This window comes from Epargyreus clarus, unplaced genomic scaffold (assembly GCF_041222505.1).
Source record: "Epargyreus clarus isolate Ecla_fem2 unplaced genomic scaffold, WU_Ecla_fem_2.2 ptg000016l, whole genome shotgun sequence".
In the NCBI taxonomy this organism is placed as follows: Eukaryota; Metazoa; Arthropoda; class Insecta; order Lepidoptera; family Hesperiidae; genus Epargyreus; species Epargyreus clarus.
Window position 1 is genome coordinate 6,026,943 of NW_027332224.1, and position 24,365 is coordinate 6,051,307.

The 24,365-nt window shown below is 36.3% G+C and overlaps 1 protein-coding gene across 1 annotated transcript in view; it reads left to right on the top strand.

Moving 5' to 3' along the window:
- Nucleotides 1–786: 786 nt before the first annotated feature.
- Nucleotides 787–24,365, top strand: part of flz (transmembrane serine protease filzig) — a 48,575-nt gene continuing 24,996 nt past the window's right edge. The window contains exon 1 of the mRNA XM_073081414.1: nucleotides 787–1,082. Coding sequence (XP_072937515.1) covers nucleotides 962–1,082 — 121 coding nt within the window. The 5' untranslated portion in view covers nucleotides 787–961. The remainder of the gene's footprint in view (nucleotides 1,083–24,365) is intronic.

The following is a 24,365-nucleotide window of genomic DNA, read 5'->3' on the forward strand; positions in this document are numbered from 1 at the left end:
TATTTTGAATTTAAAAAAAAACATTTTGATTTGATTTGTATTGTACGTATTTTAGATTTTGAAATAATATAATATAAATATATATTATAAATTTAATATAAATATATATTTTTTTAATTGAACCGCTTCGATCGAAGCATACTAAGCTCTACCATGCCTTATACTTTAAAGTGGAGAAGACTTTTATATTTTAAAACTTTGTTATTCCACTGCGGAGGGTAATGTTTTTCGTGTGTATGTATGTAAATATATAGCCTATGTCAATCCCAAAATCTAGAAGAATTTACTACATATCATATGTTAAAATTCGCCGACCGGTTTGGGCTCTAGGGAATGCCAATAAGGGGCATACATACATTACATATAATAACATAAATACGAAAGAGACATACATACGATAGAAAAACATTACTCTCCAAAATCGTGTATAATTTTTAGTTTATGTTCATGTTCGAATTTCAAAATAGCACTTATTTAAAAGTGGCCTATATTCAAAGTTTACGTAGTCGTGTTCGAAAAAGAAATGTCTACCTATCTCGTTCTGTCATACGTCTCCCTCACAATTTCTCATTTCACCGTTCACTTGTTTAGCGAGTCAGTGTAAGTGTGACCGAGTTGTTATCAACAAAATGTGCACAGGACTTTCACCTGTAATACGTTGTGAAATGGGTGATATTTGTGTACAAGAGAAAGCTAGTTGGAACTTTCTCAAAGTAAGTGCGCCAGTAATATGTGTGTTTCTTATTTCAGTCTTTAAGTTGGTCACTCGGCTAGTGGGCTCTTTGCCGTCGGACAGAGTAGACGTTTTTTTTGTCGCTCGTCAAAATAAATACGTGATATATTCCAAAAAATGCCGAGAAAACCGTTCCGTTGCCGCAGTTAATGTAAAGTGAAATGCGTTGAACGGAACGCATCAGAATTCGAAATTTGAACACGTTTTCGCGGGATTTCGCACGTCAAAATGACAGTTCTAAAGTGCCTGTTCGGAAAGTTACGATGTGATGTGAGATGGTTTTTGATTTTAGTGGCTTTAATTCTGGACAATTTGCCCTTAAGTTGTAAGGGCGAAGATTATGATAGGGGTGAGTTTTTTAATACTTAATTTTATATAAAATTTTATATAAAAAAATGTTATGTAGAGTCCATACTGATTTTCATAAATAAATTGAGATTTATGATTTTTTAATCCTCTATATATCCGCATTGTCTATGACATGGGTACCGTGCACAGATATTTAAAATCCTGGAAAAAAACAAGTTTATCTACGACTCTACATTTCTACCTGATGTATACAACCCGGGATCCTTAGAATGTGAGGTGCAATTTTTTGCCATAACTTGTCTCGAGTATAATACATGCAACAAAATTACTAGACTAACTCAAAAAACCTTAGGAAGGTATAAAATATATAGGTAGAGCGTAAAATTAATTTATATAAAACGGATTTAAGGTAGTAGAACTCTTTGCAGTTTGACTTTGAAGGCACTACCGATACAAGTATAAACCTACATATTTTTTAGATCAACAGTGGCCTTATATTTCCAAGCTCCTTTTATTTATTTATTAAGCTCATTTTTAAGCTCCTTTTGGACGACTGCCTCAGTTGCCTTTTAAGTGGTCACCCATCCAAGTACTGACCGCGTGATGTGAACTTGTTAACTTTGTAAATCGGTTACGACACACAAGCTTTTTGTTAGTCTCATCATCATTAACCTATTACCGTCCCAGTGCTGGGCACGGGTCTCCTCTCAGAGTGAGAAGGATTAGGCCATAGTTCACCGCGCTGGCCAAGTACGTATTGGTAGACTTCACTTTCCTTTAAGAACTTTCTTGAACACCACAGGGACATCTCAGAGAGATTCCTGAGCATTTTTCTCCAAAGTTAACATTTGATACAACGATTTCTATTACGCACCTAACGTTATGCCTGGGATTCGAACCCGGACTCTTGATGTATAAACTGCTAATATTATATTGATCGTTCAATTAATCAAATGATAACATTTCTACTTTTTTTTATAATTAAATCACATTAGCATATCATTGAGCCAATCTCATACACGTAAAATGTGAATGAGATTTAAATTGCATATCATTGAGCCAATCTCATAGGCGTAAATGTGAATGAGATTTAAATTTAGTCAGTGAGAGTGGCTGATTAATAGACTAGTTTATGGATAGCGTTAGTTATTGCTGTCTTTTGATGTGGTGGCCTAGGTTCGAATCCCTTGTCCCTGTAGTTCCGGGACTAGAATAGGGCTACTGTATCCCCTGCCTGTCGTAAGAGGTGACTAAAAGGGGGCTTCCGGGGTTGCGGGCGGCAAGAGCGGGAGCTCGAACCGTCCAGTAAGAGATCCCGGGAAGGACAGCGGTATGTGACACGAAAAAAAAAGTTCAAATCCCTATTTTCTTTCAACTTTTTTTAATGTTATTATGTATTACACGCGTCTTAGAATAAGAAGAAGATAGAAATTTGTGTGGTTACATGCCGGTGGTACCATTAACATACCTATTTCTGCCTAATACCAGCAGTGTTAAGCGCTGCTGCGTTCTGCTTTGAAGGGTGTTTATAACCCTTTTTATTTTTAGAGACTTAGTCCTTATGTAAAATAAACGGATCTAGTAATTGATCTTTTTCGAAATCGGTTACTAAAAGTTTTAAAAAATATTTAAGAAAACGCGTTGAAATCTTTTATATGGTACGCAAATAAATGTACAGTGTGTTTATTTTTAGAAATTTATTTTAATTTTTAACAGACAATTCATATAACTTACATTTTGAAGAAGAAAAATAGTCTATTTTTTATAAGGAGGCTGGGCGGAACTGGTAAAGAAAAATATAAAAACACGATTATTTTTAAATCCACTTTCTAAATTACGAATCAGAAGTTTGTCAGTTTCTAGCTTGTGTGCTTTTTTATAAAATTAAATGTATATTTTGATTAATTTCACATCTAATTTACACAAATTAATAATAAATCCACTCATCAATTAATAATTCAGATATCATAAATTGAGATATCATTAACCTAAAATTAAGATATGATTAATTAATTCATGCAAAAATGTAAATTTAATTTAAGTGAATTTGAAAAACATTACATTTATTATACATTGCCATGCACTATATTATAATACTTTTCTGAGGCATTCCAGTTTAGTCTTATGGGTAGCAGCGCATTTGTGGCCGGTGCCAGGTAGAAATCTAATCTTATCTGGGGTTGATTACAGACGTCCATTGACGGTAGTAGACACTTACCATTAGGTCGGCTGCATGCTACTCCTATAGTATAAAAAACTATAGTTGCCTTTGTAAACGCGAAATAATCTATTAGGGTTCCGTTTCCAAAGAGAAAAACGGGACTCTACCACTAAGTCTCCGTTATTTATCACTGTCACAGGGCTCTATCTCTTGAACCGTAAGAGATAGTCAGTTTTACAAGATTACGAATACAATACAAAGTTTTACAAGTAGAAATCCAAGGTTTGTATGTCCCATAATAATAAATATTATAGCATACTAGCTGACCGGGCAAACTTTGTACCGCCTCAAAATATATCGAATATATTTCATATAAAATATAGCCTATGTTACTCGTGGATAATGTAGCTTTCGAATGGTGAAATAATTTTTAAAATCGGTCCCGTAGTTTCTGAGCCGTGCTTAACCCTGCTGTTATTAGGCAGAAATAGGTGTGGCGCCGGAGTTGAACCACAAAGTTCTACCACCATCAGTTTAATATGTTTGTAAATAAATATAACTCAAAGGTGACTGACATAGTGATCTATCAACGCACAGCCCAAACCACTGGACGGATCGGGCTAAAATTTGGCTTGCAGTTATAAGTTATGGCGTAGGCATCCGATAAGAAAGGATTTTGATCAATTCTACCCCCAAGGGGATAAAATAGGGGATGAAAATATTACTTCGTAACGCGAGCGAAGCCGCGGGCAAAAACTCGTGTTTGTATATTTTCAACCTCTGCAAAACTTTTATCGTATAAAAGATACACTGCTTTTTATAAAAATACCTTTAGTCTTCCTATGGGTATTTTTATTTTCAAGAGAAAGCACGAGGCATTCCAAATTAGCCCTCAATGACAACTTACCATCAGATGCACACCTATTTCTGCCTCATAACAGCAGTGTTAGGCGCTGCGTGTTCCGGTTTGAAGGGTGTGGTAAGGGCGACATACTTTTCCGAGGCGTACCACCTTTGCCCTCAGGGGTAGCGGCGCATCTGTAGCCGACCTCAGGTGGAACTATCCAATCCTATCTGTGGTTGATTACAGATGTCCATGGGCGGCAGTAGCCACTTACCATCAGGTGGACTGCAAGCTCGTCTGCTACTCCTATGTTATAAAAAAAAATGAAAAAAAAGATGGACTGCACGATAATTTCCTACTAGGTACTAATCTAATCTAATCTAGCCTTACTCCTACTACATAACCTTACGAATAAGGGCATCGTCCACGCTGGCCCATTGCTGATTAAATCACCTCAAACAAGTGTTCCACGGTATCTGTTCTCCGAAGCGTTAATTGAGATTCTTAGGCGGTGCCGAAATAACCTCATTAGTAACCGGTCGCTAGGGTCGAGAACGAGTGATAGTAATCGATATTTCTTTTTTTTTTAATTAATCGATTTTTAAAAAAAAAAATGTGAGCCGTCACGGGACGCCTGGCATTTTGTAAAAGTAATATGCAGAAAAGAACATATTGTGATAGGAACTAAATATGTCATAATGATAAAATAAAATATTAAGATTTTTTTCCAGATAACGATGACTATTTATTGAATAAACATCGCATAGCGACGCGTCGCCACACCGTACACACTACTGCATATAGACTGTATATATATACCATCGTATAGCGTCGCCACGGCATGCGCCACCACGCCAGAAATCGGTTTTACGTGCGGCTATAGATGTTTCACATCAAAAATCATTAAGAATAATCGATTAAAAAGATAATTGAGTTCAATTGGTCTATAAAAAATCAATAAATCACAGGAATTCATAAACATAAAAAATCATCAAAACGTCCTGATTAGTCCTCATTAGTTCCGGAAACGGCGAAAAAAAATCTTCAACACGGCTCTCAAATTGTACGAGAGCCGTATGCCGACCGCACTATAATAATCGATTCCTCAAAAATAATCTTTAATTAAATAAAAATAATATTACTATTTAAAATCAAATAATAAAAGTCCATTATTGCCCAAAAATATAGATTTTTATTAAAAAAAAACTATCGATTTTTTTATGATAATCGATTATACTGTCACATCCCTACCGGTTGCCCAACAAGGAGTGACCCGGTTCGAATTCGGATCGTAATATTGATATTACGGTCAGCGGTAACAAGTAACAGTTTGGAGTATTACTTTATTTCTTGCTTTTAAGGAAGTGATCTCCTACTTCTGCCTTTTTTTGTTGACGAGGGGGAACCTTCAAAAGCTATTTGAAGGTGGTAGAACCCTTTGTGGTTCGACTCCGGCGGCAACACGGCCACATCTATTTCTACCTAATAACAGCAGTGTTAGGCGCTGCTGTGTTCCGGTTTGAAGAGTGTGGTAAGGGATACACACATTTCCGAGGCATTCCAGCTTAGTCCTCAGGGGTAGCGGCGCATCAGTGGCCGACCTCAGGTAGGAATATCTAATCCTATCTGGGGTTGATTACAGATGTCCATGGGCGGCAGTAGCCACTTACCATCAGGTGGACTGCATGCTCGTCTGTTACTCCTATATTATAAAAAAAAAGTTCTTATAATACTAGAAACATACGAGTATGTTAATATATATGGAGGGTACCACGCTGCGACATAATAAACCGTAAAACGGACTACCCTCAGCCCATGCACTTTGCACATTGCACGGACGTTCTTGCCGCGGACGTGTAAGATGTGGAATGAGCTTCCTCCTGAGGTATTCCCGGAGCGCTATGACATGGGGCTCTTTAATAAAGGTGCAAAAAGAGCTCTCATACAAAGCCGGCGATGCATTGGCGACTCCTGTGGTGTTGCAAATGTCCATAGGCGGCGTTGACTACTTTCCATCAGGTAGCACGTCTGCCTAATCGTTAGGTTAAACTATATAAAAAAAAATGCCATGGTAGTTTTTTTTTACTTTTTTAAAGTCAAAATGCCACAAAATGACACCAGTTTCTCATGTTACTTCGGCCCGCGGCGATAACTTATCAGTGAACAATCAACAGGAATTCTCAGTAACTCGTAACTGAACATCAATATGGTTGTTGAAGAACGTACTAAATTACCTCAATTCTTGGTCATTCAACCCTTCAATATTGAGTTATTGAACCTTTAAAAATTAACTGATTTTGTAAGGAATGTATTATTCGTTTAGTGGAAATTTAAAAACTTTTGTTAGTGAAATTCAAGCAATGATAAAATGTGATAGAATAGTTAATAAAAATTGACAAATATTTATAATCATTGATTTATCGATAGTTCATCTATACTAATATTATAAAGAGGAAAACTGGTGAACTAATATTATAAAGAGGAAAAGAGGTGAAAGAATTTTTAAAATCGGTCCAGTAGTTTTTGAGCCTATTCATTACAATCAAACAAACAAACAAAGTTTTCCTCTTTATAATATTAGTATAGATACTATTGGACTATTACCGTTTAAGAGACATAGCCCTGTAACAGACGGACAGGCAGCGGCTTAGTAATAGCACAGTATAAGGATATACAGTATTTTATCTTCATACAAACGCACGAAACGCAAGCCACGCCTACTCGCCTCGGGCCGGTACTAACTCGGTACACGAACATTCGTGAATGTGCCACGGTGACGAGCGGGTGATGTGACGGTTTTGTAAGATATTTTGTTGTTTCAAGAATAATATGGCGAAGAAAAGTTATAGATTATATTGTGTTGTTTTTGGTTGCTTCAATTCGTCAATAACACATCCAGATATAACATTTTTTAAACTGCCTGGAAACTCCGAAAGGTAAGACAATTACAATGATTTTTATGTTAATACTAGTAGATACTTAATCTACTAGGTACTACTACTACTAAATTAGATTAGTTTTTAATTAATACAATTTGATATTTTAAAAAAATACGTATGATTGTTGTAATTTTGGCTCAGTAGACAGGTGTCAGAGCTTGTTATTTGAGGTTATCCCTCTTCTGAATTAATAGAATAAAACTATTTCTTCGACCAATTTACAACTTTTATTATTCCCGCGCAAAATAAAACTCGAAACTGTTGATAAACGAAGGGCTTGCTTGCACAACGCACGCGTCGTATTTATTCGTCGTCGCGCGGCGCAACAAAGGCTGAGGGCGTGGCTTAGCGGCCTTTCGGCACCCGTTTGTTCGCGCGATATGCCGCCGAGGGACTATTCTGTAGGGGCCCTATTCTGTAGTGCGTTACAATGTTAATCTAATAGCGCATATATGGGCCATGTTTTGCCCTTTTTAGTGCATATTTGCATGCATATTTCGACATTTTGATAGTGCATATAAGGTAAAGTCACCTATTTCCGCGGTATTTTCACCAAAACTAGAAAGAGCGTCAAATATTAAGTATTTACTGCGACTGAAAAAGGAATTAGACAATTTTAACAAAAGCTTTAGTATTTGTTCTTTTGAAATAAACTCGACTTTTTACGGTAAAATTCGCTGAAGCCACTATTCGGCGCATCTCTAATTAAAATTATTATTTAATATTGTAATAAAAATTAAACTAAATTTTGCATAATTTATGTTAATTTATAAGCTATCATGTCGAACATATTTCATATTTTATTGTTGTAACTGTCAAGTACCCAATTATAAAAATAGTTTCTATTACGTAATATATACATATTAAAAAACATAACATGCATTTTCATTCAACACTTTCTATATAATTAACTATAGCATTCATTTGTTTAAATAAAAAAATACAACATTTACAATCAAAAAATTAAAAAGAAAGTAAAGTATGCAGATGTCATTAAAAACTGTAGGCAGGCAGCCCTAACGCGTTACCGTGCCCAGCGCAACCGTAGGTATCTAATTCAAGGTCAGGGCAGAGTTAAATTACTGTATATCCATATACTGTGGTAATAGGATTCCGTTTTTACCCTTTGGGTAACTGTACCCATAGTAAGGGTACTACCCTTACTATGAGTTTTCCAAACATCCCACAATTATACGTTACGTTTACTCAATCCATTATTCTGTTCCGTTTGCTTCAGTAGACTGAGTTAACGTAACAATAATTAAGTGCTCAAGTATTTTTGTCTACCTCACATGTTCGCAAAAAGAGAGACACAACATAAAGCGTCATTTGTCAATTTAGACATTCAATGTTACGTTACTGACACTATAGTTCTGATGCAATCCGCTAGGGACGCTGATTGGAAATTGTATGGGAAAATACGTAAACAAATACCAAAACAGACATATTTGTCAAAACGTAAAAACTCATGGTAAGGGTACAAAACCCTAAAAAGAATGCCTTCATAAATCAGATACAAAAATGCTTATTAAGAAAGAAAGATTTTTTTCTTTCTTTCTTTCTTTAAAATGCTTATTACAAAGTATAACATACTCTAAGGTATGCAGACAAACCCTTTTAACCCCATAATTTTAAGGTCATCTGAGGGCATACGATTCGTTTCGGCTGTAAATCTCAATACTGGGATTGACCCTAAAGGTTAAGGTCGTTTTATACCATGTGCGATGCGATATCTTTATAGATAGATACTTAAATTTACAAAGATATGGCGTAATAAGAAATGGTAAAAATAAAAAAAAAATAACGAAAAGACGCTTTCTACACTCACAGCCCTACACTAGGATTGCCTGTCATGGATGCCATGGACACACACAAAGACAAATACATAAACACCCAGACCCAGAAATGATATCCAAATTCAGATCTCTGTCTGGCCGGGGATCGAACCCGAAACCCTTTGCGCGTATTCCAAACAGTTTTTTTTTGCGTTTTTTGGTTTATCTGTTGAACCGGTATAGGAAGATTTGAACCTTTATAGGTATACAATTCACATTATCACAATGTTTTTTTTATTGTTTAACCTAAGGGTTAAGCAGACGTGCTACCTGATGGAAAGTAGTCAACGCCGCCTATGGACAATTGCAACACCAGAGGATTCGCCGATTTTGTATAAGAGCTAGTTTTGCACCTTTTCGAGGAATCCCATGTCATAGAGCTCCGGGAATACCGGGAGGAAGCTCATTACACTATGATAACAAATTTTAAAAATAAAAATTTGGTGATACGAATGCTTCCGTTCACAATTGCAATTAGCACTCGGCAATTTTTTTTATTTTTACTGATTACAATCATTTTTTTATAATATGCTTTTTTTCTTTTATGCTTTATGAGTTTATATTTACTCACAATATATGCAACATTTCGTCAGTTTACGTTGTGTCCCTGTGGCCTAATAGGAAAGGCCCGGTTGTTGGTGCCGGAGACTGTGGGTTCGAATCCCACCAGGGCACATTTGGGAGAAAAGTTGAAATTCACGAGACAGTTACGTTTTTGTTTTTCTATTATTTGTTTTGTATATAATTATAATGCTTGAATTTTTTTGCAAATTATTACAATAAATTTTTTGAAACGTAAAATAATTATAAGTGCTTACACTTTTGTAAGTATACAGAAAATAATTTTTCAATGTAAGAATTTACAAAGAGTTTATTATTAAATTTTTTAAATATTTTTTCGTAATAGGGTCCTATTTTAAAATTTGCACTAAATTAGGATTTTTTTAAAACAGTAAGCGCCACCTAGCGTATTATGTCGACAGCTACGGGAAGCTGTCTTCATCCCTTAAGTATAACGTTGACAGCTACGGAAGCCTGCTTGCATCCCTTCAATTTCGCAAAAAATCCGTAAGATGGCGTTTTAATATATTTGCATCTAAAATATGAACTTTCAACATATCTCACGACAAATATTTCAAAAACAAAACTGATAATTTTACAACACAATTTATAAAGGGTAGGTATTGCCAAAGGGGAATAGGGGGTAGTTGACTAGTTACACAAAAAAATGAAATACTACCCCTATTCCATATCTGCCTCCTCCCTTGATCAATTGCTAATGATGCCTTTGCAACTAATTTGCAGGAGTTAAAAAAAGAAAAAAAAATTACAAAATTACACAATATATAACACTTTTCGAAACATTACGTTGTGTCCCTGTGGCCTAATAGGAAAGGCCCGGTTGTTGGTGCCGGAGACTGTGGGTTCGAATCCCACCAGGGTACACAACATTACTCCTTAAATCCACTAGACAGTTTCGTTTTTGTTTTTTTTTTATATATATTTTATTTTTTAATGCTCGAAAAAATATTTACACATACGAAGTTTGAAACTGGCTCTAAATTAGTAAATTTTCTAAAACAGTAAGCGCCATCTAGCGTATGACGTCGACAGCTACGGGAGCCTGTCTTCATCCCTTAAGTATAATGTTGAACGCTAGGGTAGTTTGCTTGCATTCCTTAAATTTCGCAAGAAATCCGCAAGATGGCGTTGTAACATATTTGCATTCTAAATGTGAACTTTTGGTTACATATGATAGATTTTTTGTCTAATATTATTGTATACTAATATTATAAAGAGGAAAATTTTCTTTGTTTGTTCGGTTGTAATGTATAGACTCAAAAACTACTGGACCGGTTTTAAAAATTCTTTCACCATTCGAAAGCTACATTATTCATGAGTAACATAGGCTATATTTTGTATGAAATATATTTGATAAATAGATTTTGAGTCGGTAAAAAGGTTTCCGGGTCAGCTAGTTATAAATATTATATTTTAGCCTTTACATAGTCGCTCCTTAGTAGGCGAAAGGTTGACTGACATTTTGTTTTAGTGGAAAATAATAAGTTATAAAAATTAATAAGTTGCAAGTAGTTTAGTAGGTATGAAAAGTATAGTTATGTTCAGCAAGAATAGCTTTTGCTAAATTATCATTCGTATGTAATATTCCTTCGTCATGTTCATTTATTTATTTATGAATCCAGGTATTTTGCTCGGTAAAAAATCGAAATACCGATCTTTAAAAAAAGAAACTATTCATGATGGGACCTACTAGTACAGACGCTATATAATTGTTTAAATAAAAAAAACGTCACTGACCACATATCACTGCAGCACATTCGCGCCTGTTCGCATACCGAGTGCATACCGAAATCGAAGCGAGGACTCCGGTTGCGTTCCGTCAGAGATCCCGGAGTTCTCCAACAAGCGTTGAGGACGGCCACCGGGGGGGTTTTAGTGCGGTAAGAATCCCACATAACCCGGCGTCGCTCCCACGTCGTCGGGTACCTTTTGAAGGTTTCCCCCTCGTTAGGAAAAAAAAAAAGGTATAACTTGCGTTCCGTACGTTTGTATGAAGATCAACGATACTGTATAGATACTTATACTAACAGACAAACCCTTTTAAACCCCATAATTTGAGGTCAACTGAGGGCATACGATTCGTTTCGGTTGTAAATCTCAATACTGGGATTGGCCCTAAAGGTTAAGGTCGTTCTATACCATGTGCGATGCGATATCTTTATAGATAGATACTTAAATTTACAAAGATATGACGTAAACAAGAAATGGTAAAAATAAAAAATAAAAACGAAAAGACGCTTTCTACACTCACAGCCCTACACTAGGATTGCCTATGTCATCGATGCCATGGACACACACAAAGACAAATACATAAACACCCAGACCCAGAAATGATATCCAAATTCAGATCTCTGTCTGGCCGGGGATCGAACCGTAACCTTTTGCGCGTCAATCCGTTATACAATGCGGGTTGTTGTGGATAAAGACGGGGTTTTCCAAACAGATTTTTTTTTGCGTTTTTTGGTTTATCTATTGTACCGGTATAGGAAGATTTGAACCTTTATAGGTATACAATTCACATTATCACAATGTTTTTTTTATTGTTTAACCTAAGGGTTAAGCAGACGTGCTACCTGATGGAAAGTAGTCAACGCCGCCTATGGACAATTGCAACACCAGAGGATTCGCCAATGCGTCGCCGGCTTTGTATAAGAGCTATTTTTGCACCTTTTCAAAGAGCCCCATGTCATAGCGCTCCGGGAATACCTCAGAAAGAAGCTCATTCGACTATGATAACAAATTTTAAAAATAAAAAATAAATGAAAATTTGGTGATACGAATGCTTCCGTTCACAATTGCAATTCGCACTCGGCAATTTTTTTATTTTTACTGATTACAATCATTTTTTTATGCCTTATGAGTTTATATTTACTCACAATATATGCAACATTTCGTCAGTTTACGTTGTGTCCCTGTGGCCTAATAGGAAAGGCCCGGCTGTTGGTGCCGGAGACTGTGGGTTCGAATCCCACCAGGGCACGCTTTGGCTAAAGAAGAAATCCACGAGACAGTTTCGTTTTTGTTTTTCTATTATTTGTTTTGTATATATAATGCTTGAATTTTTTGCAAATTATTACAATTATTTTTTTGAAACATAACAAAATTATAAGTGCTTAGACTTTTGAAAGTATACAGAAAATAATTTTTCAATATAAGAATTTATAAAGAGTTTATTATTTAACTTTTTAAAAGTATTTCACCAATTTTAAAACTGCACTAAAGTAGTATTTTTTCTAATACAGTAAGCGCCACCTAGCGTATTACGTCGACAGCTACGGGAAGCTGTCTTCAACCCTTAAGTATACTGTTGACTGCTACGGAAGCCTGCTTCCATCCCTTCGATTTCGCTAAAAATCCGCAAGATGGCGTTTTAACATATTTGCATCGTAAATATGACATTTTAATATATCTCTCATCAAACATTTTGATAAACAAAAATAATAATTTGAAAACACAACTAATAAAGTGTGTAGCCAAAAGGGGGAGAGGGGGGTCAAAAGGGGTAGTTAAAGCCCTGGAAGAAATACTACTCCTATTCCATATCTGCCGCCCCCTTCGATCATTTGCTAATGACGCCTTTGCAACTAATTTGTAGGAGTTAAAAAAAAAGAATAAAAACTATTACAAAGTTACACAATATATGCCACTTTTCGAAACATTACGTCGTGTCCCTGTGGCCTAATAGGAAAGGCCCGGTTGTTGGTGCCGGAGATTGTGGGTTCGAATCCCACCAGGGTACACAAGATTATCCGTACATCCACCAGACAGTTTCGTTTTGTTTTTTTTTTTTTATTTAATTTTTTAATGTTCGAAAAAAATATTTGCACATACATACATACATTTTGAAACCAGCCCTAAATTAGTACATTTTATAAAACAGTAAACGCCACCTAACGTGTTACGTCGACAGCTACGGGAGGCTGCTTCCATCCCTTCAATTTCGCAAGAAATTCACAAGATGACATTTTAACAAGGAGAAAGAGAAGCAATAAAGGTTTTAGAGCAGAGAGAGAAAACATTTTTTCGATTCATGGACTTATCTTGGTTCCACATACAAAAATTCTAATTTCCAATTCTGTATCTACTCAGGAGTGGTTACGCGTCTTTGATAGGCTTCAGGTTAAACCCCCAATCTATATGGACTAGGTTACTTGTTACTATCCTAACTGGCAGCAGTGAACACTTTCCAGGTATACAGCAGCCTGGTTTCGTACTTTGATAATTAAACCGAACGCAAATCACCCGTATTGATAGTGCATGCCTCCATATATTCATCCCGCAAAATGTTATACTCGTGGGATCAAATTTTATGTACATTAAACGCTTGATGTTTTTGAAACAATTTTTTTTGATAAGGTTTAATATTTGGTATCTATTAAAACCTTTTTAATATAAACTTATTTTTTATCTTCTTTTACCCTTTTAATATGAACTTAATTTTTGTCTTCTTTTTAAATCATAAACACAGTTATTGTGGAGTACGCAACAAAGATATACACATGCCATCTCGGACTTATTTGTAGATATTTTCAAGGTGTACAATACTGTAGAACATTATTTTAATTTATCTGGTAGGGTTCAGGCAGCGTTCGTAATGTAAGCCCAAAAAAGGTGTTTATTTACGAAATCTGTAAAATGATCAGTATTTTATAGTATGTTATACTTATATTACACATACAAACCTTTCTGTTGAATCACTCTATCTATTAAAGAAAACCGCATCAAATTCCGTTTTGTAGTTTTAAAGATCTAAGCAAACATGTGGACAGGCGGGAAGCAACTTTGTTTTATAATATGTAGTGAAGATTTCAATGTAATAAAACTTAATATTATTGAATAAATATTAGTAATTTCATGGATATCTGGCTCGGGATAGAACCCGGAAACCTTTGCGCGTCAATCCGCAATGCAATCCTCATGGTCATAGATAACCGTCTTTATTCAAAACAGTTTTATTTGAACCATTGTATCTTCTTATGGCTTTTTTTTTTGCTTAACCTAACGATTAAGCAGACGTGCTACCTGATGGAAAGTAGTCAACGCCGCCTATGGACATTTGCAACACCAGAGGATTCGCCAATGCATCGCCTGCTTTGGATGAGAGCTATTTTTGCACCTTTTTGAAGAGCCCCATGTCATACTACTATGATAACAAATTTTAAAAGTAAAAAATCAATAAAAAATTGGTGATACGAATCCTTCCGTACACGATTTCACCTCGCACTAGGCCATTTTTTTACTGATTAACTACAATCATTTTATCATGCCTTATTAGTTCATATTTACTCACAATATATGCCACATTTCGTCAGTTAACTTTGTGTCCCTGTGGCCTAATAGGAAAGGCCCGGCTGTTGGTGTCGGAGACTGTGGGTTCGAATCCCACCAGGGCACATTTGGGAGATAAGTAGAAATTCACGAGACAGTTACGTTTTTGTTTTTCTATTATTTGTTTTGTATATATAATGCTTGTTTTTTTGCAAATTATTACAATTAATTTTTTGAAACGTAAAAAAATTATAAGTGCTTAGACTTTTGAAAGTATACAGAAAATATTTTTTCAATATAACAATTTACAAAGAGTTAATTATTAAAATTTTTAAATATTTTTTCGTAATAGGTTCCAATTTTAAAACTGCACTAAAGTAGTATTTTTTCTAATACAGTAAGCGCCACCTAGCATATTACGTCGACAGCTACGGGAGCCTGTCTTCATCCCTTAAGTATAATGTTGACAGCTACGGAAGCCTGCTTCCATCCCTTCGATTTCGCTAAAAATCCGCTAGAAGGCGTTTTAACATATTTCCATCGTAAATATGGAATTTTAATATATCTCTCATCAAACATTTTGATAAACAAAAATGATAATTTGAAAACACAACTAATAAAGTGTGTAGCCAAAAGGGGGAGAGGGGGATCAAAAGGGGTAGTTAAAGCCCTGGAAGAAATACTACCCCTATTCCATATCATCCTGCCCCTCGATTATTTTCTTTGCTTTACTAGTTGCAAAGCAAAGAAAATGATTTGCAGGAGTTAAAAATAGAATAAAAACTATTACAAAATTACACAATATATGCAACTTTTCGAAACATTACGTTGTGTCCCTGTGGCCTAATAGGAAAGGCCCGGTTGTTGGTGCCGGAGACTGTGGGTTCGAATCCCACCAGGGCATGCTTGGCTAATAAGTAGAAATTCACCAGACGGTTTCGTTTTTGTTTTTTTTTTTTATTTTATTTTTATTTCCCAAAAAATATTTGCACATACAAATTTTGGAACTAGCCCTAAATTAGTAAATTTTCTAAAATAGTAAGCGCCACCTTACGTGTTGCGTCGACAACTAAGGGAGGGTGTCTTCATCCCTTAAGTATAATGTTGACAGCTACGGAAGCCTGCTTGGCATACCTATATTGAGTAATTTTGCACATTTTTTATTGTAATTCCTGAAAATTAGTTGCAAAGGCGTCTTTAGTAAATGATCGAGGGGGAAGGCCGATATGGAATAGGGGTAGTATTTCGTTTTTTTGTGTAACTAATTAACTACCCCACCTCTTCCCCTTTGGCACCTACCCTTTATAAACTACCTTTACTAATAACTTACCTTTATTTGGATTACATCGGATTATAATTGAATAATTTATCTTTGACTACAATTTTAATATTAATTTTAGTTTGAATATTTTTTGTGTTTTTTTATTTTTAATTTTAATGTATTTTTTATTGGATGTTAATCGTTCTATGTATAGTTGTTTGACATAATTTGATAATTTGACATTATATTTGGACTGTGACATACTAATAATAATTTTACTAATAATTTGATTTCACTTATTGTAGAGTTTTAGGTCGCTGGTTTCTAATCCGATATATAATTTGGAACCCTTGTGCGCTAGTGACGATAGTGTAGGTGAATAAATGTATAAATACCGTAGAGTTGTGCGGTGCTCCCTTCGGCGACCGATCGACCGTGAAACACACACACTCGCGACTCCAAATAGGTCCCCAGGACCCCCGTAATATACACTCCTTTGCAAAAAAAACGGGCGGGTTTGATTTTTTAACATTATTGGTAATAATTTAGTTCTTCAGAGGTTTTAATAGCCAAACTATGTTACTGGCACTTAATAAAGAGTCTGGGTATGAAAAAAAGTTCATTCCAAATTCAAAACTTTTGTTTTTTAAATTATTAATCCCTTTTTCATTTTGTGACACTTTTCGCGGGTTTGCGGTTAAAAGGTTATCAAGCAACTAAAAGTAACTTTTCGTTATTTTTAGTACAACAATTTATGTTTATCGCATAATTCTGCCTTATTGTGACTTAAAACAGATATCTTTGTGTCTATCGTAATGGCAGAAAAAGCAATGAGAGCTAGTAAAATTATAGCGCTGCTGGAAGAGGGGTGTAGCCAATGTTACGTCTCACAGCGGTTAAACGTGAGTCGTTCAACCGTACAAAGAACCTGGACTCGATACCAAGAGACAGGTTCCGTTCAGAGAAGGCAAGGTTCTGGGAGAAAACGTTGCACACAGCCGCGAGACGATCGCTTTTTAGTGACTCAGGCGCTGAGGAACCGCAAATGCAGTTACATAGACCTCAAAAGAAACCTTGAAGAGGTACGAGGAGCACAAGTTAGCCTATGGACTGTGAGGAGAAGACTTTTAGCTGCTGATATACGTAGTCGACGACCAGCGCGGGCCCCCAAGTTACTCCGTGAGCACCGGATTGCGCGGTTGAGGTTCGCTAGAAATTGCCTATCTTGGACACCAGGTAACTGGAGTAGCGTACTCTTCTCCGATGAGGCTCGAATTTGTCTGCATGGTGAGGACCGACGTCGGCGAGTGTTACGAAGACCAGGGGAACGCTATGCCGATGTGTGTTTTGAAGAAATCACCCCTTATGGTGGAGGGTCCGTTATGTTTTGGGCGGGCGTAACTTCCAACTATCGTACCGAGATAGTATTCATAGAAAATGGCTCACTAAATGCGCATAGGTACATAACAGAAATCCTTTCTCAAAATGCACAACCCGCACTGACTGTAATTGGTGAAGATGCCATTTACATGGACGATAATGCTCGGGCCCACCGTTCTGGCGACGTAGATGCTTATATGCAAGAGGTCGGTATTCGTCGTTTGGATTGGCCAGCGCGGAGCCCCGACCTTAACCCCATTGAGCATGTTTGGGACCTCCTAAAAAGGCGAGTACGATCTGTCCAACCACCTCCACAAAACATCAGAGAGCTTAAACGTGTAATCTCGACTGAGTGGGAACACATTCCACAGGACACCATCAAAAGCCTGGTGGGAAGCATGCCAAGACGATTACATGCCGTAATCGCTGCAAGAGGAGGTCATACTCGTTATTAATTTTTATTTTTTAATGTCTCTTTTATTAAAATACCATAAAAATACTCGTAGTCTTAATTTCATTATACCCATAAAAATGTCCATTTTAACACGGCTCTCTGTTTACATTGACTAAAACACCGATACCAGGATAAAAGTGTTAAAAAACTAGATTCTCATTGATAATAAGAAATTTCTAGTCATCCAAGCTAATGACATACTAAAAATATAATAATATTTACCCATAGAAAAGCTAAGGTAAAGTGTGTGTGTAAGGTGCCCGTTTTTTTTGCAAAGGAGTTTATATAAATTATATTATACGTCCCGTGACGAAATCTGAATACCGACTGTCCGTACAATGTGTGTTATGACAGAAACGTCAACCTTTAAATTTTGAATTTACTCCTTTTATTTATCATCAGTATTTCGACCAGTTCTAAATACTGAACATACCCCCGCCCGAGAAAGGCCAAGCCTTTATCAACCAAAATCCAAAAAATAAAAGCTTACACCGAACATATAATAAACATAAATTAACACAAACAAGTTTGTGACAACCCTATGCCGAAGGCAGCCTACAAAACTTAACCATAGGCCGAATAAATATAACCGATGTTGTTTTCAGTTTATCCGTATAATACAATCTTTCTCAGGCAGTAAATCCAAGATCCGACCTAATTTCCATTTTAAAGAAGGCAAGTTTTCTTCTTTTAATAAAACTAAATCTCCGATTTTAGGTGATCCTCCAGGTTAAGTCCTTTTACTTCTAGTTTGAAGCAAGTGAAGATATATACTACTCAGTCTTCTCCGAAATCTTTGATAAAGAGCTTGCGCCAATTAACATCTCTTCAATCTATTGTTTTCTTTCAGCTGTATAATTTGTCCCACAGTCGAACCGAATGACATGTGAAAGACTCCGCCGAGAAGTAAATGTAGTTAATGCTACAAGAAAGGCTTCCTTCGTCAAATCGTTGACACTTAATGTTCATTGTACAACCTTTGCACAAGAACAAAGAAAAACTCAATAAGATATACACCATAAGGCTTTAGGATTCCTTAACCGCGAAACCCCAATAATAAAAGAAAATCTTTAAAATAAATAAAAGCAAAATCCGTTTGAAATAGCCCGGTGGCATTCACCCTATCCGTAGGTAACGAAACCATTAAATGTGTCAATCCATTTGACCAAAAAAACAAAATATTCTACAATGAAAACAATAGACCTTTCCCAATAAAAAATAATAATAGAACTAAAGCCATAAAAAATATAACTAAAATAAAACCGTAAAACCGCTAAATCAAATTAATATCTTTTTCCGAAATTTATTTACACGTTGTCTTTCCATGATAGAGAACCGTTTTCTCACAGATGAAAAGGAACTATTTACCGTAAACGTATCTGGTAAATATGGCGAACCTACCCCATATCGCCGTGTATCATCCCGGTGATGATAATTTTTATTATAAATTTTATGATCCAAATGTCTTGGATCCGCAATGACGCTAGGATTATCGTTAGTGTCCCTAACTTTATATACAAAATTATCCGATTGTACGTTTGTAAATGTTTGGCAAACGTTAATATTCTGGGCACCTTCATCATTATTTACCGCGTATGAAAAGGGCCCCGACAATACATAACCGAAGATAGTTTCCATAACACAAGGCAAATCATTGTTTATTTTAATAATATCCCCGAGCATAACCTCTCCTAATAAATCCGCACCGATTAAAATATCAACCTCCCGACTAAGGTAAAAATATTCATCCGCAAGAGGCAAATCTTTGTAATGACTACAAATATGTTGAGGTAAATTATAACTAGGCAACTGATTAGTTATTTTATTTAAAATAGTAGCGGTAGATACCAATAACGGTCGACGTGAAAACCGCGGTCGAATCGTTAAATTAACCCCATTTCTACCACTATCCACTGTTATGCCACTCAGTCCCGTGACTGTAGAAGCATTCGTTTTAAACCGTCTTAAACCTAATCTATTGGCACAACTCTCCGAAATAAAACTGCCTTGACTACCGTTGTCTAATAATGCACGCGCTTCTTGATATTGACCATGTTCATCCTTAATATGCACCATGGCCGTAGACAAAAGAACCGTACGATTAAACATGTTACCTTCAATCATGTTAGAAGTCAACGAAGCACCACCTTGATTCGAAACCGTAATATTTGCCCTGTTAGATCCGCTAACAGATGCAGTATATGGATTATCCTCCACCCTATCCGTGACAACATTAGAGGTATGTGCCCTACTGTTACCGGTCACAGTAGGTGTCGCCGCCGACCTTGCACTGCCCGATGCTGTCTGGTAGTGAGGTAAATCCATGTGAATAAGATGATGATGCTTAGGTGACTTACACTTAAAGCAAACCCATGAAGATTGACAGTCCGCTATCTTATGAGAGTTAAAACATCTAAAACACAGTTTATTTTCTTTAATAAAGTCTTTCCTAAGACCCATCCTTAAAGATAAAAATTTATTACATTTGGAAAGATGGTGTATTCCCTTTTTACAACATTTGCAGCCTACCTGCCTATTTTCCTGAAATGCCGCATGAGTTTTAGTAGTGCCATATGCCCGATGTGAATCACCACTTGACTCTAAAATCCTAAGTTCATTTTCCAAAAACCTTATTAAATCCTTAAATTCCGGAAAGTCCTTTCCTGTAAACCGTTCTTCAAAACCTTTTTTTAGACTATTATCTAATTTTTGAAAATTAATATAAAACAATAAATGAGTCCACTGATCAACCGGAAAATTCATCTTTTCTAGCGCTTTCGTATTTTCTAATAATGTATTTAAAAATAATTTAATAGAACTTAAATGTTTGGTGACATGTGAAATATAAAACAAATTATAAAATAGTTTATCTGCTAACAATCTTTTATTATTATATCTATTGTTCAATAGATCCATAGCAACCGAAAAATTATCTCCCGAAATAGATAAGTGTTGCAATAAAATCTTTGGTTCTCCAGCCAATGAACCTAATAAGTAATACATTTTCTCCGAATCAGATAAAGCATTATCTTCACATATCAAAGAATTAAATAAATCCATAAATGAAACAAATTCTTCTATTTTTCCCGAAAATGTAGGAATCTGTATCCGTGGTAAAACCACCCGCTTCCGCTTGTCACCATCATCCATTGACCTGAACTCCGAACCATGTTCAGTCTCCGAAGATGATATTTCCAAAAACTTCCTCTTGATATCATAATATATTCCATTATATTTTTTAAAATCGTCCGAATAATCCACATCAGAGCCTTCGTCCAATTCCGATTGCAGCTCCAAAAACATCGACGTAAATTCTTCATAATTACGATCCAAATCATGATACCGTATTTTAAAATTATTTTTATCTATTTCAGATTTAGGTTCCCGCTGAGAAAGATCGTAAATAGAATCCAAATTATGGATTGCTAAATCGTATTTTAATTTATTCAACCTTTGTTTAGATTTAGGAGCCATTTCAAAAAAATGAAATAAGAAAAAAATAAATTAAATTTAAACCGATAGAACGCTGTCACAAAATTATATGTCAACCGACTTGACAAATATGAAAGCACCAAATATTACCGAATGTAAATTATAATCCGCAATAATAAGATCCAAACCGAAATAAAACCGACCGAAATAATAGAGTAGACAACGACCATGCAGTCCACCTCCACCTGGTGTAAATGACCACACGTACGCTGTTACTCTGGAGGACTAAGTTGGAACGCCTCGATTAAGTATATCTCCCTTACCACACCTTTTTCAAACCAAAATACAGCAGCTCCAAACACTGCTGTAATGGCAGAAATAGATGTGGCGGTGGTGCTGCCGGAGTCGAACCACGTAGAGTTCTACCACCTTCAACCGACACAACCCGAAACAGGAGAATGCTCAATACAAGCCCGACCGAAACACTTATAATAATCCGAAAAAACGCCTAAAACCGTTGACGTTTCTTGTAGTACCCGATGTACATAAATAAAATAGTAACCGAAATAAATACGTGTATCCCTACGTAATAATTGTAGAGTACACCCGTTTTTTGATGTTGTCCAGCCGCTGTATATACTTATAATCCGGCAAAGTATTTACAAACGACGTGGACGTGTGCCGATGTCTACACTACTGTTCACCAACACACAAGAATATACTTGCGAGCACGGAAACCCGAATCCGGCTCGAAGTGACCAAAATGTAGAGTTTTAGGTCGCTGGTTTCTAATCCGATATATAATTTGGAACCCTTGTGCGCTAGTGACGATAGTGTAGGTGAATAAATGTATAAATACCGTAGAGTTGTGCGGTGCTCCCTTCGGCGACCGATCGACCGTGAAACACACACACTCGCGACTCCAAATAGGTCCCCAGGACCCCCGTAATATATATAAATTATATTATACGTCCCGTGACGAAATCTGAATACCGACTGTCCGTACAATGTGTGTTATGACAGAAACGTCAACCTTTAAATTTTGAATTTACTCCTTTTATTTATAATCAGTATTTCGACCAGTTCTAAATACTGAACACTTATTAATACCTCAATATTGGACAAATGTTAAAAAATCCAACTTTAAAATAATAATAATGAATGATATAAGTAATTAATAATATTGTATAAATACTAACAAATTTGACTACATTTACTAACGAATTAGGCATTCCTGTAATGTTTGTGATTTATCACAAGTAATCTTTTGTTTACAGATCTTTCGTATCTACGTAATCTTTAATATTTTTTTTCAGTAAAAAAAATATGAAATAAGTAACAAGGCAATATATGAACTGAAGCAAATCGAAGGTTGCTATTAAAAAAACTAAATCGCTGTTTTTTTGACCGTCACGATCTATGATCCTTACTAATATTATAAATCCGAAAGTAACTCTGTCTGTCTGTCTGGTTGTCTCTTTTTACGCCTAAACTGAACTGTACTACACTAAACCGATTTTAATGAAATTTTGTACAAAGATAGTCTGAGACCCGAGAAAGGACATAGGATAGTTTTTATCCCGGAATTCCCACGGGAACTAGGGATGGCAATCTAAGATCGATTAATCGGAGAATCGATCTTTTGGACCCAAAACATCGATTATTTTAATCGATATTAGTAAGGATTGAATCGTAAACTATGCATGTGAACAAATGATAATCTTTAGCCAAGTGGAATGTACGAATTTTCAGTTTTATGTATGTAGTATGTTATATTATTTTCTTTTAAACGCGGGCGAAGCCGCGGGCAAAAACTAGTAGCAAATAAAATGGTAACAAAAAATAATTTAGCATCTTAGAATGGTGATAAAAGGAAGTGAATCAACTTAGTCTTCGAGTCGCTTTGTCAAGTGAAGGTTACGAAACTCAGCCTCTTGAACGAGAGGTCCGAAGTTCAAATCCCAAGCACGCTCTGCTTTTCCAAAGTTTTGTGCGTTAGAAATTTATCATTACTTGCTTAAACGAAGGAAAACATCGTGAAGAAACCTGCATACCTGAGAATTCTTTAAAAAAAAAAACAAAAAGTTTTCAAAGGTATGTGAAATCTACCCGTATTGATAGATTTGGCCAGCGCGGTGGACTATGGCCTAATCCTTCTCATTCTGAGAGACCCGTGCTCAGCAGTGGGACAGTAAGGTTGATGATGATGATGGGTAAAGTAAACCTAATAAAAATGAAAACAGCAGCTCAAAATGGCAATGAATACTTCCCATCTTCCCCTATGATAGTTAGATGCCTTTTGTTTCTGTTTACGAGGGGGAAACCTTCAAAAGGTACCCGACGACGTGGGAGCGGGTGGGTTATGTGGGATTTTTATCGCACTGCAACCCCCCCGGTGACTGTCCTCAACGCTTGTTGGAGAACTCCAGGATCTCCGAGGGAACACAACCGGAGTCCTCCAAGCGCGATGCCCCGATCGGGCTCTGCCCTGGGAGGACTTTTAGCTCCTCCCACACCCTGTGTTTACGGTATGCGACCACACATACCACCGTCCTTCCCGGGGTCATTAGCCGGGCGGTTCGAGCTCCCACTCTTGCCACCGACGACCCCAGAAGCCCCCTTTTAGTCGCCTCTTACGACAGGCAGGGGATTCCGTAGCCCTATTCTTGTCCCGGAACTACAGGGATAGACAGTAAGATGCCTAACAGTGGGGTTCAAAAGTGTAGCACAAGTCAGTACACAGGCTTCTATAGTTTTCACTTTTACCGACCTTCACTTTCTACGCCACTATCAAATCGTAAACGTTACTTTAACCGGCCAGTTAAATGACTTAACTTGTAATGTTACTTTAAACTTGAACTTGAAAAGATGAGTTTTTTCATCAAAACGACATGGTCAATGACCTTCGTTATCTCGAAATAACGAGTGAATTTTGTTATTAATAACATCTTATTAGTATAATTAGTAGGCTTTTATTTATAAGATACTAGTTTTTGCCCGCGGCTTCGCCCGCGTTTAAAAGAAAATAATATGACATACTAACATACATAAAACTGAATATTCGTACCTTCATTGGAATGGCAGTGGCGCTATCTGACGAAAATTGGTCGTACCAACTCTGAAACCTTCGTGGGCTCATGGACAACAACTTTGCTAAAGATCATCAC